Source organism: Zootoca vivipara, chromosome 2 (genome assembly GCF_963506605.1).
Source record: "Zootoca vivipara chromosome 2, rZooViv1.1, whole genome shotgun sequence".
Taxonomy (NCBI): Eukaryota; Metazoa; Chordata; class Lepidosauria; order Squamata; family Lacertidae; genus Zootoca; species Zootoca vivipara.
Genome location: NC_083277.1, coordinates 118,708,562 through 118,736,160, shown reverse-complemented (window position 1 = coordinate 118,736,160; position 27,599 = coordinate 118,708,562). Strand labels below are relative to the sequence as shown.

General features: G+C 45.6%; 1 protein-coding gene and 1 non-coding gene across 2 annotated transcripts; one reads left to right on the top strand and one right to left on the bottom strand.

Annotated features, from left to right (window-relative positions):
- Positions 1–417: 417 nt before the first annotated feature.
- LOC118077718 (twist-related protein 2) lies at positions 418–26,513 on the top strand. The gene is made up of 2 exons (XM_035101435.2): positions 418–1,138; positions 23,607–26,513. The coding sequence occupies exon 1, from the start codon at positions 625–627 to the stop codon at positions 1,123–1,125; it is 501 nt and encodes a 166-aa protein (XP_034957326.2). The 5' UTR covers positions 418–624; the 3' UTR covers positions 1,126–1,138; positions 23,607–26,513.
- TRNAQ-CUG (transfer RNA glutamine (anticodon CUG)) lies at positions 22,347–22,424 on the bottom strand. Its single transcript has one exon. It is a non-coding gene; the product is annotated as a tRNA-Gln (tRNA).
- Positions 26,514–27,599: the final 1,086 nt, after the last annotated feature.

The following is a 27,599-nucleotide window of genomic DNA, read 5'->3' as shown; positions in this document are numbered from 1 at the left end:
CAAAAAGTCCACCCAGCAGCAGCAGCAAATGCTTTTGATCAGTAGCGAAGGCACCAACCCAATGCAACAACTGCTTTGCAATCTTCATCGACAAGGTTGTGGGCAGGGGTCAGCCCCGGCAGACCCTTGTCAATTACAGTGGGTGAGGGAAACATCCTCTGGCATCCAAGCGGCTGGCTAGAGCATCTGTGCCTAAGGGCTGGGGGGGGGGGGAGGATGTTGGGGGAGAAGAGAAGAGGAAAGGAAGGCAATCTGGAACCCATAAGCTCTCTTGATGTTTGCATTATCGTGAAGGACTGCATTGGTCTGTGCACGGCCCCTCCCCTGGAACGCCTTACCCTATCCGTGAAGGGCATTAACAACATTTTCATAACGTCCCTCCTCTCTTTAGCCCTTTAGGAAGGGTGGAGGGAAAGGAGGGTGAACAAGCAGATCCTTGAAGGTTGGAGCAACTCAGAAAGCCTCTGCCGCTCTGGAAGCTGTGGGGCTTTTTTTTGGAAGGGTCCCACCCTTAAGGTTGCCACATTTGAACCTCCGGTCGCCTTGGCTTGGATGCACCACGGCCTGCTAGATCCAGGTCCTTGCCACGTCTTCTGAGAGGGAAGGGAAGAAGATTCACAAAGGATGAAAGAGGAAAGCATGTGCCCAGATTCACCAGAGGATAGCCTGGTGACCAGCGAGGAGGAGAGTGAGAGGGTCCCCAAAAAAGGCCTGCGCAAGAGGACCCAACTGGGCAAGCCCTTGGCCTCGGCTCCCCTGCAGGAGTGCAGTGCCCCCTCGCCCCAGGGCAAGCGCAGCAAGCGCAGCCCCGTGCCACAGACCTTCGAGGACATGCACACGCAGCGGGTGATTGCCAATGTGCGGGAGCGCCAGCGCACCCAGTCACTGAACGATGCCTTCGCTGAACTGCGCAAAATCATCCCCACGCTGCCTTCCGACAAGCTCAGCAAGATCCAGACACTCAAGCTGGCGGCGCGGTACATCGACTTCCTCTACCAGGTTCTGCAGAGCGATGAGCTCGACCACAAGATCTCCAGCTGCAACTACCTGGCCCACGAGAGGCTCAGCTATGCCTTCTCCGTCTGGAGGATGGAAGGGGCCTGGTCCATGTCAGCATCCCACTGAGACCCACCGGAAGGTACGTCCTGCTCCATGCTCTTCTCCTTCCTACCTTGCACTTCTTCTCTAGGCTGAGTTCCAAGACCAGGGCATGGTTAGCTGCAGACTGCTCTTTAACTGTAAAAAGTTATAGTGTACATACAAAAAAAGCACAACTTTGGGCATGTGCAAAATATCTTTCCAATCACCAGTGAAGAACCATAACCAGCTGCTAGGTAAAATAAAAAAATTCCTTCAGTAGCACCTTAAAGACCAACTAAGTTTTTATTTTGGTATGAGCTTTCGTGTGCATGCACACTTCTTCAGATACCATGCACAAGTGTGCATGCACACGAAAGCTCATACCAAAATAAAAACTTAGTTGGTCTTTAAGGTGCTACTGAAGGAATTTTTTTATTTTACTTTGATCCAGACCAACACGGCTACCTACCTGTAACCAGCTGCTAGGTGTGTGCAACTAGGCATAAGGGCTTTCTGGTCAGAAGGGTGAAAAAACATGGTACCCTGACAGTCTTTAGATTTGAGCAGTTTTAGACCACACAGAGACAATGTGGAAGTTGAAAGTGGCACATTCCTGCAACTGATGGACGTATGCCTTTGGTTCCCAGACCTGCTTGCCAGGAGAAGATAGCGCATAAGGAATAACCACACTACAGGCAAATGACTCCTCTCTCTAAGACACCAGCATAAAACAATGTGCACACTGTCATTTGTCCACTGTAAAAAACATCCCATGGCATTTCATAAAGACATCGAGCAGGGATACAAGAACGCAATCCTAAGCAGACTTCTTTGGAAGTAAGCCCATCTGCATTTGGTAGGACTTGCATTCAAAAGACGGTGCTTATGGCTGTGCAGGACTTTGCATGGGACTGGGGGGAAAAGGTAAACTTGGGTCAGCAACTTGGGTTGTTGTTTTTTTGTTAGAAATAGGCTTGGGGTTTTTTTTGGTCCCTCCTAAATTGAGCAGTTCCTTGATTTCAGTAGCAAAATCCACCACAAACTGCTGGATATGCCAAGCAGGTGCTGGATCTCAGCTGAAACCGACATGCTTGAGAAATCAGTTGGACATTTTTATGTGTTTGATTAAGCTCAGCCTATATGTTCATGTGCATTCAAATTTCATGAACCATTTATTTCTATAAATGGTATTTATGTAAGCAGAAATGCCACAAATATGCATCATTTTCTGCGCCTGATGCAGTGCCAGCCCAAGACGCGTGTTCTCTCTCTCTCTCTCTTTTGGTGCCTAAGCAGAGCCCACTGAGACCAACATTTTTGTAAAGCCTCACTTCACCATTCAGATACCAATTCCTGCCAATGGCTTGCCCACAAATCCAGATAAATTCAGAGATGGTCAGGCCCAGAAGTTGCCTTTATCCTTTTAAATGAAGAGCTGGATTATAGGGAATTAAGTACAAATTGCTTTCTGTTTTGGCTGTAGATTGTAATCCAACGTCAGTTATATTTAGAGTAGAGCCACTGAAATGAATCGAGAGGACTAAGTTACCGGTATGCCTTCTGATTTTAATGTCAGTTCGGAGTATGATTAATGTTGTATACAATGCTTTATCTTTATTTTGTGTTTGGAAGGCCGACCCATTCCATATCGCCTTTATAAGCAGGCCAACAATTTTTTCACCAGGGACACATTTCATTCATCCATTTCTAATAGAAATATAAAACCTACACTCACTGAAATGTACATTCAATCTCCCACAATTCTCCTCCACATTAAACAAATTCATAATGAGACAAGTCCCCAAACACACTTCATAACATGACTTTCAAAGACATCCTGATTTTTGTATATTATGCACAAACCACCTGTCTTTTCATGTTCCTGCAAGAGAAGCCAGCTCTGCTGTTCCCACTTCACAGACATGGAAATGAAGGTTGATAAAAAGAGCCAATTTGCTGGTCAAGCAAAGGCACTTGATCGCCCGGATTCCTGTTCATGTGCCTGCCTTGGATAACAATGGCACCTGATTATTATTTCTGTGTGTGAAAATGATGTATACTTCCCTTAGAATAAAACCACACTTTTGGCATTATGGAAACAGCTAGCATCTCCTGCTTCCATATGTGTAATCACAAACATGGATTAAAACTGCACCACTGCAGATATGGTTTTAAGTTGGGAGCACACAATTTATGTGCTCATTGCTGCCTCAGGTAGACCTTAAATGCTACCCCACTTGCCTCTGTAGTTAGGGTCAATATTTTTTAAAAAAAGTCTCACTGAACCATTTGGACATAAATTCTTGCCTTCATCTATTCTTTTCTTGCAGAGGGCAGATATTTCCTTCAGACATGGTTTAAAAAATCATGGCAGGCTTGGGTAAATGCTGCTTTTGAAAAGCACCCAAAATTCAGCTGTTTGAAGCAGCTTGCATCACTTTGCTACATGGTATGATTGGCTCAGTTTTGGTGCATTAAACTGCGCATTTCCTGCTGTAAATTCATAGCCTGAATAGTCAGGGAGCCAGTTTGTGATTCTCACCATCAGATCCGCACACAGCCAGCCAACATTTTTGCAGGGTGTTGCACAAACAAGCTAAATGGACATCGGATGTATAGCAATGATTCAAATCAGAGAGAGAAAGGCTTCTATGCTCCTGGACAGGAAACATGATGCACAGATATGCCTGCCTCGGTTAATAGGCAGGCATATCTGTGCATGAACACTGCAGAACAATGATTCGGATCTGCATTGCAAAACAGAATACAGTAATTGTAAGACAGCATGTGGGGAGGAAGAAATACTGAGTCAGGTTTTAGACACCCCTAGTTGCCTACATTGCTTGACACCTTGACAAGGCTGCTGTGACTTTAAGAGTTTCCATGAAGGAAGAATTTCACTAGCTGTGATCCTTTCCACTGCCCTCCACAACCTGGATTTCTCTTACAGTCATACCTCGGTTTAAGTACGCTTCAATTTGAGAACTTTCAGTTTAAGTACTCTGCAGACCCGTCTGGAACGGATTAATCCACATTCCATTACTTTCAATGGGAAAGTTCACTTCAAGTTAAGTACGCTTAGTTTAAGTATTCCGTGGACCGTCTGGAACGGATTAATCCACTTTCCTTTTTTTAAAAAAAACATTATTTTATTATAACCACCAACATACAGAAATCACAACAAAAATACATACATAAGTCACAACGAAAGTACATACATACATACTAACGTATTAACATACATACATACATACATACATACATACATACATACATACATACAAACATACAACATACAACTATACCATTACAGTACAAAATCCATGTATCATCCCAAATACCTGAGGGAGTATGTCCAGGTTAGCGGAGTTTGTAAACCAAAGCGTTTGTAACCCAAGGTACCACTGTAGTTTGCTGGAACATTACCGGTATCTGTAAAACTTGTTTTGAATGCCTGGGGACAACCTGGGCATTTATTAAGCATACAGTCATACCTCGGCTTAAGTACGCTTCGGTTTGAGTACTGTACTTTCAGTTTAAGTACTCCGCGGACCTGTCCGGAACGGATTAATCCACTTTCCATTACTTTCAGTGGGAAAGTTCACTTCAGGTTAAGTACGCTTCAGGTTAAGTACAGAATTCCGGAATCAATTGTGTACTTAAACCGAGGTACCACTGTATTTAGAAACTGAAGAAGAATCTGGTCCTGGATGCCACTAAGGTTGCCCAGGGAGTTAAATAATGTTACGAGGTTACTTATTCATATCAAACAGGTATCCGATGCCAAGACAAAAAAAAGGAAACTTGCACTAAGGTACCCCAAAATTCTGCAACAAGGAAAGCATAATTCTGTGACCCATATAAGGTATGGGCAGAATTTCATAACCTCTCTTCTTTTGCATCATTTATCCGGCATTTTATTCTTCCTTTGCATACGTTTCCCCACACCTACTAAACATCATGAAGTGATGTAAATAACTATGTGACAGAGCAGAGCCCAGTCTTCTGGTTGCCAGAACTCTTGTTCAGCAAGCATACCGGTAGTCTTGCAACCATAAGGACTAGAAAGCTTAGGGGAAGAGATATAACTTAGTAGTGGTAGATCTGCTTTGCATGCAGGTGGTCCCAAGGAACAACTCCTGGCATCTCCAGATAGTGCTGGGAAATAATTCTGTCAGAAACCCTGGAGAGCCACTGACAATCTGTGCCAAGAGTACTGAGCTGGGTGGACCAGGCGTCTCTCTCTGCAGGAGCAGCTTCCTATGCCTTATGAAAAAAGAAAGCAAGCAAAATTCATGTGGTCCAGTCCTATGAATATTTACCTTACAACTCTGCTTTCTAGTGCTTAAAGACTTGGGGTGGAGGCCCATGGCACAACTCTGCATAATATTTGCATATGCTGATTTCTATGGATAGATGCCTCTCTGATAAATTGCAGTGGCAGTTGGGGAGCAGTGGTCTCACCAGGATGAAATAGGGAAAGTAAATATATATTTCTTTTTAAAAAGGGGAGGCAGGAGATCGGAGGTCCGCTGCAAAAGACCCGAGACATGGGCCCTCTAGGCCACCTCCTAAATACTCCCCTGCTCAAAAGTTAAGCTCCACTGAACTTTAGGGCTACCGAAACTCCAAGTAAGCGTGCAAAGGATTGAAGCTTTCAAAAATGAAGGCTGCAATCGTATACACATTTAGATGGTTAGTTAAGTCTCATGGAATTCATTGGGACTTACTTCCAAGTGAAGCTGCACAGAATTGTGCTACAAATTCCACAGTCAATATTCCAATTTTGCAGGTCTGGGCTCCCCCCCCCCCGGCCCCCGTGAAGAGAGGTTTATGCAGAATCCTGCTTGACATTTTAAGAGACAACCCCATCCACCTCCGATCATTCTGTTGACTTCTTCAGTATATAGCCTGCATTTCTGGACCAGCTGCTCCCCAAAGTAGTTGACCAACACCTTTATAAAAATGGTAACATTTTATTTCAAATTGAAAACTAGCAAGCAATTTTTTAAAAATCAAAATCAATACTTGTAAAAACAGGAAATGGCATCAATTCTTTGCACAACCCGCAGCCTGAAAACCTGACCAAAATAATGAGAAACAATTGAATTAAGTAGTTAGCCCTGTCCTCCTAACGGGGTCAATGGAACAAATTTGATGCATCACCCTGCCAACACCCCGCAAAGGAATTTCAGAAACATGTAGGTGCAACCCTGGAAATGCCAAATCTTACCTCGGACATCACCCGCAAAAGTGTACATTCAAAAGCACACACTCCAGGATCAGCTCTGCACATGCTGGAACAATCTTCTTGGTTAAGCCCCTGGGATGGGATGAAAACAAAACAGGGCAATTAATGCTGAAGAAAACGGTGATTGCTCTTTGAGATTGCTGCAGGCAGAGTATCACCCGGAAAGAGGAAAGTATATCAGACCCAGCCTGATCTCTGACCCTGTGGCTACTCTCTCCCACAGGGCAATAACCTCAAAAGCCTCTTCGACTCAGCCTCCTTTTACTATACAACAGTGACTTCAGTTTTGTTTGCTGCCACATGTTGGAAAAATATTGTTTGCTGCCAGAGGAAGGAGAGATGAAGCATTGGGGGGGGGGGGAATCTAACCGACCTGAGTCTCTTTCCCCTTGGCCCCTCAACCTTCAGGAGGAGCCTGGGTAACATTAGCTCCAGGGTCGTTCAGGCAGGAGGACAACACCCCTCAGCTGGGCTACAGTTAGTTGCTCTTTTTAACTGATGCAAGCCTGAGACTGATGACCTATGGAGGTTTCCGTTTTCTCTAGGTTGGTTCTCACTTCGTACCTTGACAATGATCATGGGCACCTTGCAAGCCAGTGCAAAGTGCTCACAGTAAGTTCCAAATATATCTAGCATGTACTGAATTTTTGTAGCCTGTAAGTCCCATGGTCCATGTGCTCAGTCCTTCCATTAGAATAATGGTAGTAGCAGCTAACATTGAGTAGGCTCCAAAAAAAAAAATTCCTTCAGTAGCACCTTAAAGACCAACTAAGTTTTTATTTTGGTATGAGCTTTCGTGTGCTCTTCAGATCTGAAGAAGTGTGCATGCAAACGAAAGCTCATACCAAAATAAAAACTTAGTTGGTCTTTAAGGTGCTACTGAAGGAATTTTTTTATTTTGCTTCCACTCAGACCAACACGGCTACCTACCTGTAAATTGAGTAGGCTGTGAGTGCATAAGGAACAATCCTCAGTCCTGCTCAGATCCATCTGTATTGCTACCCAAGTAAGCAGCATCTGATTGGGACAAACACCAGAGGCATTGCTACCCTACACATTTCCTCTTTTTTTCCCTTTTTGCAGTGCAAGCAACTCTCACATATCCAAAGCACATGGGGGGGGGGGAGGGAGAGAAGTCCCCTAATCAGACTTTAGGCAAGGAAATCTTGGAGCACTTTGTGCTCCTGGATGCTGCAAATAAGTTCTTTCTGCTCTTGTCAAAGGCTGGAGCTGCACAACCCATGGGAGACTTCTGTGTTAGTAGCTGCAGTTATGCCACGGGCCTGATCCCCCCAACTGAAGCACCCATTCACTTCAATGGGACTTGTGAAGGTCGTGCGTTAGGACTTCTTGGCTGTGCTGCCAAATTAGTGCATGCCCAGCATCCCCTTCTCCACTTGTCCTGTGGCTCCTTCATTGCGCCACATGCAGCAGAAGAGCCGTAGCTCAGAGACGGAGCATCTGCTTTGCACGCCAAAGGTCCCATGTTCCGTTTCTGGCATCTCCTGGTACGGCTGGGAGAAACTTCAATCCAAAATCCTGGAGAGCTGCTACCAATTAGTGTAGACAATACTGAGCTAGATGGACCAACGGTATGACTTTGTAGAAAGCAGCTTCTTGTGGTCTTGGGCTCACCCCAGATTCACTACACTACATTTGAGTTTCAGGTGTTTTCAGGAGGAATGTTGGTGGAACCGTGTGCCACCTGGTTCCCATTTAATCACCTGGGTGCTTTGGTTTAAGTGGCATTTTGCTTATTTATTTTCCCACTTAATTTATTTTCCTCTGGACTGTTGCCATTTTTAAACCTGCCAATCAAACAACTCATGGCAGTGAGCACACAAGGAGCAGAACGACTTTGGTTTTAAAAAACAAAAGATGAAGAAGCTGAATTGCAAGAAAAATGGCAAAGCCAATACATGGTGAGCTGAATTCAGAGCCATCTAAACCCATCCATGCTCACTATTAAAATGAAAGAGAAAGCAAAGCATTTCCCTGCCGCCTCCAAAATGTAGCAAGGCTTGCATTCCATCAAGTCACTGTTGGGAGAATGTTTCAGAACAAGATTAGAGAAGTCCAGCAATGCAGAACATTGAAAGCTACTTTATACCAAGTCAAAGCACTGGGCCATCTATTACAATTTACTGCATTTATACCCCAGCCTCTTTCCATCATGGAACTCAAGGTGTCATGCATTGGACTCCCAGGTCCCAGGTCTAGTACCCATTCAGGTACAAAACAGACCTAGACCTGCCTAGTTGCTGCCAGGTGTTTGCCTCATGTACCTTTAGACCAAACTCTGGCATCTAGCTCATACTGCCTCTAGCAGCTCACACTGTTCCCTGAAGCTCAAGGGAGGAGAAACCCTGTCTCTTGATCTTCAGACAATAGTCCCTACAGAGCAAGAGACCTTGTCTGTCCTCCTCATCACTGCACTGGGCTGGGCTGGGCTAGGAGAGGAACCTCTCCTCCTAGCTTAGCACTGCAACAGGGAGGAAATTGCCCTCTTGCACATCACCGCTGCTAGAAGATTTTTGCTCCTTCCTGTTTCATGTGTGTTAAGATCTTCTGGCAAGGGTGCCGTGCCAGAGGGAGGTGATGCACCTTTGCAGGAACATTGGGGGGAAGAGGAGGAGGTGCCTGATTTTGGGAAGGGGCTGCTAAGCCACCAGAAGTAGCTTTGCAGCCTTTATATATACCTGTGCCAGATGCAGACTGTGGGTTCACCACCCCTGTGGCAGATTCTCAGGTGAGGGTTTTTTCCATCCCTACATGGAGATGGCAGAGACTGAACCAGAGATCTTCTGCTGGCAAAGCTGGGGCTCTTCCAACAAATGATGGTCCTTCCCTAGAACAGATTTGAAATGAACTACAGCTGTAATAGATACTAATTTGATTAACCATGGTGTTTGTTGCTACTGGATTTAAAACCAAAACCAAAATGCACAAACCTTACAAATACAAGTTGGGGTCCATAGGGGGTGGGATTCACTGGATGTATGTTGTATCATCAAGGGGTGGAATTTGGAGAAATTGTCCTCAAATAGGATGTAGTGTACCAACAGGGTGATTTTCCTTCTCCTTTAGTTATTTATGGTGCAATCAATTGTATGCATGCTCACTCAGAAGTTAAGTCCCATTGTGTTCAATGGAACTTAATGTCAATAAAGTGTGCACAGGATCTTAACCCCAAACTGTGAACTGGACTACAATCCCAAGGATATTTGGAATGCGTGTGTGGAAAGTGTCTCAGAAGATGCATGCCCGGTTACAGCATGCATCTCCCAAATGCCAGTTCCATCCCCACTTTTAGCCTGCTTGCTTAAGGGAAGCAAATTGTAAGGTGGCACAGATTAGGTGGAAGTCAGCTCCCAGCCTTCATGATCACATATGGTGCCAATGCTTCATTGAAGCATGAAGGAAGCAAATATCAGTTTGTGGCTGGCAAACATCACTTTGAGTTAAATGTTTTCCTGCAACATTCTCCCCCCCCCCCCGCTGCATGCTCCCAGCACATGAACAAACACATGCTCACTGTTCCCATGCTTTAATTATTACCCTAGTTTATATATCAAAGTGATGCTGAATAAGAGAATACCACACCCCTTATCAACAATGGGTGCTATTCAACCAAGTGTCACTTAGAGTAGACCCCCTTGAAATTGATGAGCATAACCAACTTAAGGTCATTTAATTCCAGTAGATCTACCCTGAGCAAAATTTAGCTGCATAACACCTATCATGAAATTCAGAATAAAATGAATCACAGTACGTAGCTCTGAGGTCACATTTCAGGGGGAAAGCACATTTGGGGGGGGGAGAAAAAGATCAAAGCAAGAGTCTGAAGCTTAACACGGCTGGTGCTTGCCTAATATAAGTAGGGAAGGTGTTTCATTAGGTAGGTGCTGCAACACCTGGCTCCCGATTATCTTGGAGTGGACATCAAGAGCACAGGGCTCTGCTCAAAAGGCTTCTTCTGACAAACACAGTGACTGGACAGAAGCACATGGCGTAAGGCATTCCATGAGATATTAATACCACTAGGGATGTGGGAGAAATTCAATATTGTTTGCATTTTAATAACTCCTCGAACCCAAACACAAGAAATTTGGACTTTTCTGAATTTTGCAATGCAGTTCCCCAACCTAATTATGGGTACAAAATTTATATATTCAGGGGAAATGTGCATAAAATGCATACATTTGTGAAAACACCATGCAAAAAAAATGCATTGCATTAGGTGAAATTGCTTGCAATAATATCAGGAGAACTTCACACAAAAATGCTGACAAAGTTTTCATGTTGTTTTATTTAAAAAAAAAAACAACCCAAACAGCTGCCGGTATGTGGAAAGCTGAATTTAAGGTTGCAAAGATGAGAAACTGAGGCAAAGCAAAATTGACATATTTGTCAGTCCTTAATATCACCCATGCCACCCAAAGCTACCAAAAATGTTTTAAAAAGCAAGAGTTTCGTGAAAATAAAGGGCGGCCACTGCCAATGCCCCATTTAAGTTCTCAGAAGGAATTAGCCTGTATTTGAGAGGGTGCTCAGATAAATCAGACCCTAGAGAAGTATAGGCTTGTCCCTCTGTGATGAAGCCAAAGCCTCTCTGATCTGGGTTTGGTTCTCAGGGGGTTGTGTTGTTGCTGCTGCTGCTGCTGCTGCTGCTGCTGCTGCTGTTGTTGTTGCTGCTGCTGCTGCTGCTGCTGCTGTTGTTGCTGCTGCTGCTGCTGCTGCTGCTGTTGTTGCTGCTGCTGCTGCTGCTGCTGTTGTTAAACCTAGGATAGTGGGTGCTTCTGGACTGTAACACTTTCTGCCAGGATCACACAAATATTCAAGTAGAGGCCGATAATGCCCTTTGCACAATAAGAATGGATCTTTATAACTCACCATAAAAGAAAAAGGCTACGTTGCAATAAATAACAATGGCTAAACAGCGCTATTGCATAACTGATCCATTTCCAGTAAAGAAATAAGTAGGACTTTGTGCGGTAAGATAAAAACCACTCAGCGGTGATGTTGTATAACGTCTGCACAAATTCCGTGAAAGCAAATCGGAGAGATTACTCAACGTTCGCTTTGTCTGGAAGTGACCACTGGCTCCTTTCCAGGGTTCACATTTGATTGAAAGCAAACCCCCATTTCTTCTGAAGTGAAATTCCAGCCATCCCTTGGCTGGAACCCTGGAAAGCCCCTGCCAGTCTGTGTGGACAGCACTGAAATAAATGGACCAATGGGTCTGATGTGATACAAGGCAGATTCCTATGTCTGTGGGGCAGGCTGCAGTTAATGAAATAAAGGCACCAGGTGCACAGGCGGCAGAAAGTTTTGTCATTACAGTGGTACTTCAGTTTAAGTACACAATTGGTTCTGGAAGTCTGTACTTAACCCGAAGCATACTTAGCCTGAAGCGAACTTTCCCATTGAAAGTACTGTAATGGAAAATGCCAGAACACTAATGGTCAAATGCCAGAACACTAGCAGTGGCAAAGTGTACTGTAATGGTCAAATGCCAGAACACTAGCAGTGGCAAAGTTTTTATCGGTGGTCACAAGAACTAATGTTTCCTATTCCGAATTTGAGTAAGATGTCTGAGTGGTTTGAGGGCGGGGTGTCCCAGCTGTGTATCGCTTGGTAACGAATTGATGGGTCTATGGACCGTAATAAAGATTGTTGTTGTTGTAATGGAAAGTGGATTAATCCGTTCCAGACGGGTCCGCGGAGTGCTTAAACTGAAAGTACTCAAACCGAAGCGTACTTAAACCGAGGTATGACTGTATGCTTAATAAATGCCCAGGTTGTCCCCAGGCATTCAAAACAAGTTTTACAGATACCGGTAATGTTCCAGCGGTACCTTGGGTTACAAACGCTTCAGGTTACAAACTCCGCTAACCTGGATGTAGTACCTTAGGTTACAAACTTTGCCCCAGGATGAGAACAGAAATCGTGTGCCAGCGGCGCAGCAGCAGTGGAGGCCCCATTAGCAAAAGCGCGCCCCAGGTTAAGAACAGGTCTCCGGAACGAATTAAGTTCATAACCCGAGGTACCACTATATAGCTCAATTGAAGTATTTACAGTGGGACCAGAATCTGGCCTGATTCACATATCACTTATCTTCAGGCAGGCAAGCCACAGGGATACTGTATTCTAAACCAGTCTCTCTCTCTCTCTCTCTCTCTCTCTCTCTCTCTCTCTCTCTCTCTCTCTCTCTCTCTCTCTCTCTCTCTCTCTCTCTCTCTCTCTCTCTCTCTCTCTCTCTCTCTCTCCCCCCCCCCCCCCCGGCCAATGCATTGTGCAAGTTTAGACTCGAGATACAAGCAGCCCTAGTGAAATATACTCGGAGTCAAGAGTGAATTTCATGCTCTTTATTCAGCTCATAGTCATCAAGGAGGAGAAGAGAAGACGAATGCTCTTTTCCCCAAACCATCTGCTTATATACATTATTTACACAATGGGCCTTGCGTGATTGGCTACTTCAGGGCTACACCTGTGGGCCAATTATATTATGGATTGACTTCTGCCTGCAGCCTGATTGGCTGCTCCTACAGGCCAATCAGGTAGCAGATTCACTTCTGCCAGCCGCCTGATTGGCTGCTCCAGCAGGCCAATCAGGTTGCGGATTCACTTCCACCTGGAGTTGGATTGGGTAGCTCCCGCTGATTCTGAATCCTATTGTTCTAGGATTCAGCTCAGTACATAACACCTAGCCTGCTAATTCTGGAGGGATGTGGCCTTGGTGACACAGCAGGTCTCCTTGCCTCCTGATACAGCTAGCCAGACTCAACCAGCAAAACACAACTAGGATACATTCCCATGGTCTGTGTACCCAGCATCTCCCTCCCTCAGGCACCTGCCCCCCCCACCCTTCGTGGCAGGCAAGAAGGGGCAAGCAAAAGGGCCATGGAAGGAACAGGCAGGAAGGAGCCACAGTGCAGAGCATAGAACATGTGAAGTCTGTGCCCAGAGGGCTTAATATGGTCCATCTACATCAGGGATGGGGAACATCTTGCCCTCCAGATGTTGTAGGACTCCACCTCCCATCAGCCCCAGCCAGAAAGACCAAGGCTTTTTAGAGTGACGGGGTGAGCTCCCGTTGCTTGGTCCCAGCTCCTGCCAACCTAGCAGTTTGAAAGCACGTCAAAATGCAAGTAGATAAATAGGAACCGCTACAGCGGGAAGGTAAACGGCGTTTTCATGTGCTGCTCTGGTTTGCCAGAAGCGGCTTTGCCATGCTGGCCACATGACCTGGAAGCTATACGCCGGCTCCCTTGGCCAATAATGTGAGATGAGCGCGCAACCCCAGAGTCGGTCCCGCACAGATGCATTAGATGCTTACTAACAACCATGTAAGGTTGACCAGTATGATCACTGCTTAGGAGAACCAGAAGCCTTCCTATTAGGTAGAGAATTGTAGGTAGAGAATTGTAGGTAGAGAAATACACAGAATAAAACATTATTCTTATATGCTACATCTGCAGCGAGAATATTATTAGCCCAATGATGGAAACAGGAAGAGATACCATCAAAAGAAGAGTGACAGATGAAATTAATGGACTGTGCCGAATTGGCGAAATTGAATGGGAAAATTCGGAACCACAGGACCAGAATTTCTTGAAAGACCGGAACAAATTTATGTTGTATTTGAAACAACTGTAAACAACTGACATCACTAATAGGGTTACAAGAAGCTTTGTAGGCTTAAATTATCATTTATTACTAAATATAATTTACAAATTGTTTCTTTAAGATTAGGATCTAATAGATCTAGTTAATAAGAATAAAATGCATATTAGAGATTAAGTTGGAAAACCATTAGTTGAGGAGGAGGGAAGTTCTAGGCTTATATAGCCAAATGCTTTTTTATTTTATTTATAAGATTGATGTTATGATGGAAAATATTTGGAAAAAACAATAAAAATTATTATAAAAAAACAAACAAACTGCTTAGGAGAACCCAGTAAGTTTATGGAAGAGACAATTTAAACCAAGAACTTCCTTGTTAATTGATCAACCTTCAGGGCCACAAGACTAGATTTTATTTGGAGAGTCCCAAGAATCCATGCACTGTTAGAATTGCTTGTTCAGCAACTGCATTATGGGTTGAGCTCCATGAGTGGAAAGAATACCCATCCAATTTTATTCTTATGAAAAGCAGGCATGGTCTACATGATCTTTGAGGGTGCAAAGAGATTTGAATCAGAGCTATGGCACTGGAAGACAGCGACCGTAGGGTCATTTTGGGGTGGTGCATTAAGTGACCACCGTACCAGCAAAGGATAGAGAGCTGCACTGCAGCCCTGTCCCTCTTGGGACTTATCTCCAAAACCCCCCAAACATGTCAGGGCTGATGGAGAAAGAGTGTGATGTGGCCGACTGAGAGGGGAAGAGCCAGGCCTGTTTTCAGTAAATGCTGGCTTGGGTTTCTTTGCGGGGGGGGGGGGGGCGAATGGGACTTTAGGCCTTGTTAAATCTTGCAAAGCGATTAGAAGGGAGAGGGGTTTCCAGGATGAGCTTTTCAAAAATCTTGGCTGGCGCATCGTTTTCTCATCCCAACTAGCATTTCGCTTTTGAAAGCAGGAAGGTGTGAGTTATTGCTACACATAAGGCCAAACTATTCAATGTGTTCCAATGTATGATTGATTTTCACTTGTCTACCGTACATTATTATTATTTGTTTAATGGCATCTGTGATCAGGCTCTTGGCAAATGGTGTGGGTGTGTAACCCCCCCCCCCCCCCCGGTGCTACCACCCCAACAACCCCTTCCCTGAAAGTTGGTATTTGCAGAAGGGACGTTACTATTGAACATTTTTAAATGTTTCCCTCTGCCAATTCCCCCCCCCCAAGCATTTTCCCCTGGATCCTTAATTTCCCCCAGCCTTAATGTCAATGAGACACATTTGTTCCTCTTTGCAAGAACTGCCCATCAAGGACAAAGGCTCTGTTCAGATTTTTCATCTCTGAAAAATCATCTCTGAGGTGAGCTGGTCCAGGGCACCAGCATTGCAGAGGCTCCCAGGCCAAAAGGAAAACCACAGCACCCCCCCCAAAAAAAACTTCCATCCAACCTCCCCCCCCCCCCCCCCGCCAGCTTTGTTAACTGCAGCTCCTTTCCCTCACTCGGTACAAGTTGAACAGAGCAAGAATGTGTATTAAAATAAATAAATCAATATATCATTTGTAAAGGAGGAGGGTGGGGGAAAATGTGCCTCCCATTAAGAAAACTCTTAATGGGTTTTATCCCCCACCCCAAAACAATTATTCAAAAGATCTGAGGGTGTTGGTGGGGAAACATGCTTTTAATATTTTTTTTCTTCGCATATTGCACTTTAACCTTAATGGGTTTTATCCCCCACCCCAAAACAATTATTCAAAAGATCTGAGGGTGTTGGTGGGGAAACATGCTTTTAATATTTTTTTTCTTCGCATATTGCACTTTAACCTAAAGTGGCAAACAATAATAAAATACTAAAATATGAAATGCAAAAGATTTCAACAAAACAAGATAGTAAAAGTCCAAAAATAAAATAAAATACACAGGAGCAGGATATAATAGTGGGATCTCAGTAAAACAACAGCAATCAGAAAAAAATAAAAACCCAACAAACTGTAGACAGACAATGCAAGCAGGTTCTGCCAACTCAGAATCATCTTTAAAGAGCCAGGTGCTTACAGACAACCCGTTTATTGAGCTTTAGTCTTGATTTGTTTGCAGGGGGGTTACACAGTATTGGCTATTTAATGAGCATTCCTTTGCATTTCTTTTCAGGGAAGTTAGGTGGCATTTACAGCAAAGCAAGTGTGACCCTGTGTATTTCCTCACCAATATCCCATCTTTGGGGAAATTGGTTTGTTGTGCAACAGCTCCAATCAACTATAATTGTACTTGAATTTATATGTGATTTGATCCAGTGTTTTGGAGCTAGAAGCATTTTTTTTTTAACTGCACAGGGCTCTTTTGGTTCGGTTTCCTTTCATTCTGAAAAAAGTGCATAGCTGTCAAGTTCTCCCCCCCCCCTTTTTAAAGGGAAATTCCCTTATGCTGAATAGGCTTCCTTGCGAGAAAAGGGAAAACTTGACAGCTATGAACAAGTGGCAAGTGTGCTCGCTGCCCCTTTTTACTATTGAGCCAGGTTCAAGCTACTTGTTTTAATTTACAAAGCCCCAAACGACTTAGGTCCAGTGTAGCTTAGGGATCACCTGAACCCTGTACCCCAGCTCAATTACTAAGATCATCTTGAGGAGGATCATTGGACATTCCCTGAGTTGGTGGCCCAGCACTATGGAATCCCCTGCCAACTGAGATCCAGTGGGCACCTTCTGTGCCAACTTTTAAAAATCTGCTAGCACGACATAGTTAGCTGGGGAAACAACAAAAGAAGGATATCTGCCCAACTGCTTCCTAATTCCAACAGCCTTAGATTCAGGGATGTGCAAGCATCCCATGACCAGAGGCATCATATGGTGTGCACACTCAGTTATTTCATCCCATGTCTCAGCTCAAAGAGATTTGAGAAAACTCTGCAAAACATTTAAGCAGTGAATCCATCCCAACGTTCTGCCCGCACCCCGCTTGCTCAAAATCCCCTGCTGACATGAATGGATTACTTGGGCAAGCAGCTTAATATTGGAGCAACAACCTTGCCCAAGTTCGCTGCTCTGATGGGACACCACCCACCCACGGTGACCACTGAAGCGATGAGCAGCAGGATTGCCATTTCAAAAAGTTACAGGTAGGTAGCTGTGTTGGTCTGACGCAGTCAAAATAAAAATTAAAAAATCCTTCCACAGTGATACCTCTCCTATCACAGTTCCCAACCCCAAGAGCTGAAGACCCTGTCACCTATCTGTAACTAGGAGTAGGAACATACACATCCCAGCTGAATGCAGAATTTTAGGATTTGGATGACCACCCTACCAGCTTTTAAGGGCATTCTTCCAAACAAGAGCAGTTTGACATTTTGGAACTGGAAAATGTGGTGGAGGGAGAGGGGAGAAGAGAGAAGAAACACATGTGGATCTCCTCTGCCTGCAATTTTAGATCTTCTAAAGGTTAAAGCAGATGCTGCTTCACATATGGTGCTGCCACTGGTGGCTTATTGGCACTTTGCAATGTTGCACTTATTTACAAACACGGTGCAGGGTTCAACAGAATGAGGTCCGCTTGTGCAACAGGGCTTTCCCCCTTCTCCACCCCCCAAATGTCCCCTAAATAGGATCTGAATTGTGGCATCTCAGAATTATAAGTTGGAAGGGACTCATAGGGTCATCTAGTCCAGCCTCCTGCCCACAGCTGTCCCTGGGTGGGCTTGAACCACCAACCTTCTTGTTAACTGTCAGATACACCGACCCATTGCACCACCTTAGGGGAGTCCCTAGAACAGGCTTGGGGTATATGGAGGGGAGTCACACTGCATGGGCAGACCTTGTTCCCCCATAAACATTCCACTTAGTGCTGCATAGAATTCCATGCATACAGGTCGAGTGTGGGAAGAAGCACATTTTGAAATGACGCAGGCAGCCCAAGCCTGCTCTTCTCACATCAGCTGATCCCCTTAAACTGCAACCCAAGCTCCTCATCCGCCATGCTGGGGCAGAGGCCTCCTTATTTATTTTCTTTCTTTCTTGCATTGAAAAGGTATCCCACCTTTTCCTCCAAGGGGCTCCTGGTGGCATGTGTGGTTCTACCCCTCCTCCTTTTATCTCCATAACAAGCCTGTGGTGTAGGCGAGGCTGAGAGGCAATTTGGCTTCATGGCCAAATGGGGTTTCAAACCCTGGCTCCCCAGGTTCTACTTTTAGCTGCTAAACCACACTGGCTCGCCTTCCACCCAGGCTCCTTCAGCCTCCACCCAAAGAGTGAGGCCAGCACTGAACTGCCCATTCCGCTGGCTGAAAGTGTGGGCAGGCAGAAGTACGGCTGGTGCAGGATTCCCACAGGACGTAGACTGTGGAAAACCCTAGAAGTGGTGGCGGTGCAGGGGAATCAGGTGCCAATCCCTATGCCAGCAGAAAACCATGTTTTGCCTGCCCTCAGCTTCTGCCCCAGTTGGTGTGACTGTCACCCCACTCTGTCACCTCTCACTGCTGCCCAGCTACCGTAGTTCTCTGCATCTGTGCCTTTCTTTGCCTCACTGCCTTCTGTCTTCGGAGACAGACCCTAAAAGCAAATCATCATCGTCCTTAGCAAAGGAGATGGCTCTCCCTTTCCAGATGAGTCTCCAACTACTTCCCAGTGAGTCAATTAGTGAGGGCCGTTTACCTGTACTTTCCCAAACAAAGGAGATGCTTGGTAGTTTTGCCAGAAAATAAGGCAGTCTTCCAGCAACCACTTCTGGGACCATCAGCCCACTCCTGTCCAGTTCCCACATGTCTTGCTCAAAAACACCTCCCCAAAACTTGAGGGAACTTTAAAACCAACCTCCGAAACTCCAAACTCTGGGGGCATCCCCAAGAAAGCCCTGGTCCTGTGCCCTAAGAGAACCAACAAATCCAGCTCAAGGCCTAGATCTAGGTGATGGCAAGAGGATTCAGTCTAGAGAAGATGCTCCCTAAGGTAGACCTGATTGAAGCCATGAAAGCCAGTGTGGTGTAGTGGTTAAGAGCGGTGGACTCGTAATCTGGTGAACCGGGTTCACTTCCCCGCTCCTCCACATGCAGCTGCTGGGTGACCTTGGGCTAGTCACACTTCTCTGAAGTCTCTCAGGCTCACTCACCTCACAGAGTGTTTGTTGTGGGGGAGGAAGGGAAAGGAGAATGTTAGCCGCTTTGAGACTCCTAAGGGTAGTGATAAAGCGGGATATCAAATCCAAACTCTCCTCCTCCTTGTGAAAAATTGTGTCCTGAAGCGAATAGGCACCCAAGGCAGTCCACAAAGCCTTTGTGTTGTGTGTGTGCACACACCCTTCAAAGGAGGCGAGCATGAATTTGGCAAATAAATATCTGCAAGGGAAGATATTAGCCAGCAAGACTTGGGTCAGGGGTGGGGACCTTGTGGTCCTCCAGTCCCATCACCCCTGACCATTGCCCATGCTGGCTAGGCCGATGTGGCTTAAGTAGTGATCTAGAGGGAGGAGCAGGGTACTTTGCATACACAACATGGATTTTAAACATACACACCATCAGCAGCTGTGATGCCCAAAGTTGGGTTTGAATCTGGAATTTCAAAAGTAGTTTCCGGTACATCACAGGAAACAGCTGCTAGGAAGACTTTTAAGTGTGCCTGAATTCAGCTGTCAGGGAGAAAAAAGCCACTGCTTTGTAGTTTTGGAAAAAGCCCACAGAGGCAGCTTCAGCCAAAAGCCACAAGTGCATTTAAAACACTTTGGAATACCCCCCTGCATCAGATAATGTGCATGGCCCCATCCAGAGGCTGTTCCCGCCTTCAGGTGTCATCTCATTCCCTTTCCCTGGGTGGGAACTTGACCCAACTCACACTGTCCTGCATCCAGGGGTGCCAACTTGAATAAAATATTGTGGGGGCTCAAGTAAGCCCCGCCCTGCATAATCAATCACATGATGCAGTGCACACACATGATTTCAATGGAAATGCCCATAAACTTTGTGGGGGCCCAGCCCCCTCAGCCCCTAGGAGTTGGTTCCTATGTCTGCATCTAAGCTTGGATACAACCCCAAAAGCTATCCTCCTAGCCTGCTCCAACACTTTCATTCACACACACACACACACACACACACACACACACACACACACCTCTGACAAACTGACAAGACGGAGGAAAGTCTGATCAATTTCATGAGAAAGCAGAGAGGAAGACTTGGAGGGGAAATGGCATCAGTAGTTTCAGTAGAAAGCAGAAAAAGTGTAGATGGAGAAACTGGTGAAAACTGACAAGGTTTTCCTACATAGTTTGTTGGGGGAGGAAAAGACGAAAAAGAGAGAAAAATTGGGGTGGGGGGGCACTGTCACTCTTTTCAGATGGGATCCAATCACACACCAGCAAATTCAGGTTACACAGTTATAGTTTATTGGGAGGTCTTGCTCAACAAACCCACTTCCACTAAAATGGGAGTTTTGTGGTAAGGAAATTGAAGGGCGGAAATGCCCTGGCAAGTGTGAAGCAATGCTTGCTTTGACGCAATGGTGAGAAGCAGTACAGTGGTACCTCGGTTTATGAACACAATTGGTTCCGGAAGTCTGTTCATAAACTGAAATGTTCATAAACTGAAGTGAACTTTCCCATTGAAAGTAATGGAAAGTGGATTAATCTGTTCCAGACGGTCCGCAGAGTACTTAAACTGAAGCGTTCATAAACTGAAGCGAACTTTCCCATTGAAAGTAATGGAAAGTGGATTAATCCGTTCCAGACGGGTCCGCAGAGTACTCAACCTGAAGCGTACTTAACCCAAAGCATGGGTGTAATTGGTTCCGGAAGTCTGTTCATAAACTGAAGCGAACTGTCCCATTGAAAGTAATGGAAAGTGAATTAATCCGTTCCAGATGGGTCCGCGGCGTTCGTAAACCGAAAATTCGTAAACTGAGGTGTTCATAAACCGAGGTTCCACTGTATTGTGCTTCAGTTACTTCCACTCACAAGATGCATGATGACAGTATAAGAACATTTAAAAATGCATTGTTGCCTTTCACACCAATGGCAGGAGAAACCCTCAACTGTGCTTTTAGGGTGTCAGTTATGGATTGCAGACCCAGCCAAGGCTGTCATGTGTAGTTCAGCCCCAACTGGCATGCTTGAAAGTTGGCCGCCTTAAGCAGCTCATCAGCTGGTCCATTTCTCCTCCTTCCTTGCATTCCAGGAGGGACACAAGAGGGAAAAATGGGGAGGAGCAGGCATTGAAAGTGTGAAAAGAAAATCCAAGGAATCTAATGTGATGTGGCTATGCTGATGATTTAGCCCAAGTAATTTAAGGTGCTGGTGATTTATGGGACCGGGGGCCTTCTCTGTGGCTACAATCCCAGCTCCACAAGTCCGTGCCAAGAGAGATCTGGCTAGCCCCACTTCTAGTTACCTTCAGCCAGCAAGAATTTTCAGATTTTCGGTGGAAACAGTTAACCAAGATTAAATTGGAAAATAAAAGAGGGTGGCATTTCGATGAGGGTGTTGTGTAGATGCTGCACGAAAGTTGTCCACAATGAAGTGCCCGGTGGAAGGACCCTCAGGCAGGCCTGGCAGGCACAGCTGCTGAAATCCTTTCTCCCATGCAACTCCCAAAAGGTTCAGAATGTCTTGTCCTCTCTTTCCTCTACTTTTGGCCCATTAGCCAACATGCAACAAACAAACAAACAGGATGCTTTTGCTGTAAGGTTACCAGATTTTTTTTTCAATGAATAGATGGATTTTGTCAGGGGATTTATTTTTAAATCTGGGGACTGTCCATGGGAAACGGAGATGTCCGGTAACCTTATTTTACTGATGTTTTACCTGTCTCTTACAGCTGTTTTCAACACACTTTGTAGTATTTCATTGTGTCTCTAGTATTAGCCACTTTGGGAAGCACTGGGCAGAGAGAATCACAAGCAAAGAGGTCTATGTGTGCACAACATTTTTACATTAGATAAGGCAGCAAAAAAAACCACCCACCGCCCCACCCCTTGGCCTGGCTATGTGTGAGACAAGAGCAGGTGCAGGGAACCGTGGGCCCTCCAGATGTTGCTGGACTCTAACTCCCCTCATCGCAGGGGGCCAAATTCCCCACATCTGCTCAAGAGTGAACACTGTTCTATTGATCAAGCAAGATTTTGTGAGGTAAAGGACAAGCTAGTGCTCCCTGCTCCAACTATAGTCTAGCTATAGGTCAACTATAGGTTGACTCTTACTTCAAAGCTGATGAGGGACAGCATCTTCCATCAACCCCCCCCCCTCCAGGGCAGCAGACCAGCTTAGAGGGCAAAGAAAGGGCAGGTCGCTGCTGGGCACACAGAGTTCTATCCTCAGGGACCTTAGGAACACAGGGAGGCTGCCTTAGAATCATTGAATTGTAGAGTTGGAAGGGACCCCAGGGGTCATCTAGTCCAACCCCCTGCAATGCAGGAGTCATTGCCCAGCGTGGGGCTCGAACCCACAACCCTGAGATTCAGAACCTCATGCTCTACCAACTGAGCTATCTCCCCCAGACCATTGGTCCATCTGTATTGTCTGCACTGAGTGGCAGCATTTTAGACAGCCTGTCTTTCCCCAGCCCTCTCTGGTGATACCTGGGGACCTTCTGCACGGAAATTGGGTGCTCTATCCCTGTGTTTCTCAAACTTGAGCCCCCGGCTGTTGCTGGACTCCAACCCTCAGCACCCTTGGCTAGCAGGAGCAGTGCTCAGGGCTGATGGGAGTTGTAGTCCAGCAATAGCCAGAGACCCATTTTTTAAATTATTTTTTTGAGAAACACGGTTCTTCCCACTGTGTGCCTTCTCCCCACCTGCCTCCTCACTTTGCCTAATGGTATATCATCCATGAGGATGTTGGTTCCTAAGAGGATCTCAAAAGGAGGCAAGCAAGGACGACTTCTGAGCTTTGCCTCTTTCACTTAACGTAAGTGGAGAGTGGAATATTCCTGTAACATAAAGAGCTGGACTGTAGGTACTTAGCACTCGTTAGGAGCAGATAAATCTTAAAAGCAAGATAGAGTTACAAAGACTTGCTGATCAATATATATATATATAATCCTCATCTGGTTTGTGATCCCTGGAAGGATGATGGTTTTCAGCTGCTTTCATTTAAATAATAAGGAAATGCAGTTCAAAAGAATCAGCTCTCTCATCTCAAAGGGGTTTTATGCATTTAATTTCCTTTGGAGAACAGGCCCTGGAGAGGACTGGGGGAAAGAGAGGCACTAAATATGAGCCAGCCCAGCCAATCAGAAGGTGCAACTTTTAGACCTGAAAGGTTTCCAACAGAAGCAAAAGGGAGAAAGACCTTCAGGCCAGGCCAGTGTCTTCCATATGTCAATATTCTTGAAGGTTTGGGCCTAACCTCCTGAAACTACTCTAAACAAACAGCTGATAGTTTAACCTGTTCAGCTGATTGTTATCACTTCAGACTGGAGACAGGGAATTTTATTATTATACATTGTATTTCTTAATGCAGCTCCCTGCCCAAACGGTATTCAAAGCAATATATAGCATACCAACCAACAATAATGGCATTTAAAAAAATGAACCAGGGCACAAATGAACTTTTTAAATGCCTCCATGCACAGAGAAATCTGTAGGCCAGGCTGCTTCTTCATCTCCCATACAAATACCCCCTGTAAGTTGTCAGTCTGAGTTTGCCACTGATTTCTTTTTGTGGGTTTTTGTTTCTCCAGGTCCATTCAGGAAGGTGGCCAGCAGGTAACATGTTTCTGCCTCACCCAAGAGCAACAGAGGAATTCCTCTCCAGAGAAACTCAGGGCATATGCTCTGTATGATTCTCCATCACCAGCTCAAAAAGGAGACCAAACGTGATCACCTTCCTCTTGGGGAGAAGAGAGCCCAGCTGAGATCTAGGATGGAGAATCCAGACTTTCCACCATTACTCTGGGGAGAACTGCAGACATAAGTGAGGCAGCGACTCAAAGCAGACCCAGACTGCTTTTGCTTGTAACAAGCCGATCTCAAAATGTATATCTAGAACTCTTTCAATGAGCTAATTTATTTTTGAATTTGAAGGTTTTAAGAATAATTATTTTATTTTCAATAGCTTTCTGCTTCCCAGGAGGTTTAACAGGAATGTCTTCAATCCTCTTGAGGTGATCTCCTGTCACCCTCCTTCAACAAGGACTTCAGCTCTAAAAGCCTCACTCCCTCCACTCCCAATGGGGTTATGGTTATAAACATATTCTGTACGTGCTCAGGAGCACTACACCTTTGGTGGTGCTAGTTTATGGTTCAAGGCTAAATCCTGCTCCTAAAAAGCAGGTTTTGCCCTGGCCTGGTGAGACCCAGCTTCCTCCATTGAGGTCAGCTTGCCCCTTCTAATGATCCCACAATGGCCCATTCTGGCCCAAGTCTCACTGGGATAAGCACACCTGGCTATTGCCTAACACAGCTACTCACCACTGCTAAATGGTCACCATATGGTGGTGGGAAATGAGAGAAACCAAATGCTTCTGGGGTGGGTGGGTATGTATCTATAAGCACCACAGGCCTAGTAAGTGGTGCAATGGTCATTCCGTCTCCCCAGGGAACCCTGGGAACTGAGGGACTCATAGAATGTAGTTCTGTGAGAATTCTGAGTAACCTCACCAAACTACAATTCCCAGGAACCGTGGGACTGGGTGAGCCATTAATCTTAAAGCAGCCTATAAAACAAACCCACATTTATACTTGAGACATACTCATTTTTTTTCTGAACGCAGTGGATTGCAAAGGATGCAAGGCCATCATTGAGAGACTGCAACTCAGTGGTGGAGCACATGATGTGAATTGCCCTGACATCTTATGATGAAGGGTGGTATATAAGTCCTGATGATGATGATGATGATGATGATGATGATGATAATGCTTTGCAGTGTCCCAGAGAGGGCTGGCCCACCTAGGAGGCAAGTTGAGGTGATTGCCTCAGAAGGCAGGATACACAGGGGTAGCAGATCCGGCCTCCAAGGAATGCCTTGCCTGCTGCCATGTGACAGCGACAGATGTGGCACACTCTTTCAAGGCCAGATCTGCTGCCTCCTTGACAGTCCTCCCCATGTTGCATCTACAGTGGCCTCTGGGCAAAGAGGAGTTGCTGCTGGCCTCCTTGCCACCCTTGTTCCTGATGTAGATCTCCACTCACTCCTGACAAGGAGGTGGGCGGCATTTTGTGGTACGCCTCAGGTGCCAAAACGTCTTAGGCCAGCTCTGGTCAAAGACTCAATCTCTGGCATCTCCAGGTAGAAGGATCAGGAACCTGATGGTGGGGGGAGGAACCCCTCTCCACCAAGATCCTGCAGAGTTGATAGTCCTTGTAAAATGGCTTGACTGATCCAAGGCAGCTTTCTGCATTCTCTAACTTTGCCAGGTGACTGTGCTAATATCCCATCATCCCCCTTGTTGGGGGGCTTAAGGCTGGAAAATGACATTTCCTCACTAAATGTAACTGACACATTCTTTGAGTTGCTTTATAGAGGGCGGGGACCCAGGTGGCGCTGTGGTTAAACCACTGAGCCTAGGGCTTGCTGATCAGAAAGTCGGCGGTTCGAATCCCTGTGACGGGGTGAGCTCCCGTTGCTTGGTCCCAGCTCCTGCCAACCTAGCAGTTCGAAAGCATGTCAAAATGCAAGTAGATAAATAGGAACCGCTACAGCGGGAAGGTAAACGGCGTTTCCATGTGCTGCTCTTGTTTGCCAGAAGCGGCTTTGTCATGCTGGCCACATGACCTGGAAGCTGTACGCTGGCTCCCTCGGCCAATAATGCGATATGAGCGCGCAACCCCAGAGTCGGTCACGACTGGACCTAATGGTCAGGGGTCCCTTTACCTTTACCTTTATAGAGGGCAGAATAACTGCCGAGCCCTTGCTTGTAAGCTACCTACTGAATTATGGTACATAAACTGGGGGGTTGCAAAAGGCATGAGGCCAGAGAGGTAACCACTGGAGCATATACCATAGAAAGCAGGGGTGGGGAACAGCCCTGGCTACTGACCATGCTTACTGGAGCTGGTGGGAGTTGTAGTTCAGCAACCTCTGGAGGGCCAAAGGTTCTCCACTCCTGATTTAGAGAGGTGTGGGAAGCAGACAGACAGTTCCCATTCCCAGATAGGAGGAGAAGGGAAGGGGGTCACCTGCTCTGTGCCTTTAGAAGTACGTAGCTTGATTATCTGCAAAAACCAGAATGGGAAGCTTTTCACTGCCAGCTGGATCGTTCCTGGCTCAAGCCTGCAGATCCAACTGCTATACAGGCACCGCTGAAGAGGGTGTTAAAACAGCTGGCAACCCTAGCCTCCTGTTTCAAAGAACACAAAGCACCTGTATCTTTGAACAGTCCCCTGATTCTACAAGACAAATGACTATTGTTATGGGCATAAATCCCTTTGCAAATGGCAGGAATGAAGTACTTTGTAATTATTCTGCTCTGATAATGCTATAGAGGTATAAACATACATATGGAGAAACGGAGACTTTTTTTTAAAAAAAGTTGTTTTGCAATTGTTTAATTCCCCCCCCCCCCAAAAAAATAATAATTCAGGGCTTTTGGATCTTGCTAAATCTCAAGCACTTCAAAACACAATAAAAGCTATGATGGTGTCCTTGTTTGCAGATAAGACTAATATATTTTCCAGGATTCAAAAACAAGCCAACATCCTCCACCCAATATAACATGTGATTTTGTAGTGTGTGTGTGTTTAGTCGTTTAGTTGTGTCCGACTCTTCATGACCCCATGGACCAGAGCACACCAGGCACTCCTGTCTTGCACTGCCTCCCGCAGTTTGGTCAAACTCATGTTCGTAGCTTCGAGAACACTGTCCAACCATCTCATCCTCTGTCGTCCCCTTCTCCTACCGGTAGTGCCCTCAATCTTTCCCAACATCAGGGTCTTTTCCAAGGATTCTTCTCTTCTTGTAGTAAGAATGTTTTTTTAGAAAGCCTTACCAACAAGGCTGTCAGCTTTCTGAACTGCTCCTGCTCATCTGCCTTTAACTGTTGAAGTTAACCAAACATTTTAAAAAGTTCAGCAGGAGCCTGGAACATAGAGGGAAAGCAAGGGGAGCTGCTCCTGCCGTTAAAACAAAGTGCTAAATATCTGCATGATGAGTTGCTGCTTAAGGTACAGGAACTGCCAATAAAAACGCTGGGAACCCTTTGGGTAATCAGGTCACAAATTTTACTAGATATACAATTCCAGGCTTTAGATGTGCAGTGTGGATGTGAACCTAGCCTGGCATCACCTCTTATTGCATTGTTTTGTATATTATTGTACTGTATATGAGCAACCTGATTCTAACATCTTTTGGAATCTAAAACACAGCCCCAATATTCCACAAAAGTCAGTCTTGACACTCACCTTCCTTGAGCAGCTTTTCATCATTCAGCAGGATGCTGCAAAATTGAGGGACTTGCTGCCTCCATTTCCCCAAGTCCATTTTTCCTACCGTAGAAGAGCTCTCAAGAGAAGGCTGCTTCCTACTGTCTCTTCCCATCTCCTCTACTAAGCCTGGGCAAGAGCACAGCATTCTTCCCTGGCAGTTCACTCCATGCATTGAGGCCATTGTGACCTCAGAGTAGATTGCACCAATCAAACACATCTCACTTAACTTTTGAGCCCCATCCACCACTAAGTGGGCTGTAGCTACATCTTGCTGCAAAGGCTACCTTTTGAGATGGAAAAATGGGCTCGT

Excerpts from the sequence above, each read along its gene's own strand:
- LOC118077718 (XM_035101435.2), top strand. The coding sequence starts at position 625 with ATGAAAGAGGAAAGCATGTGCCCAGATTCACCAGAGGATAGCCTGGTG.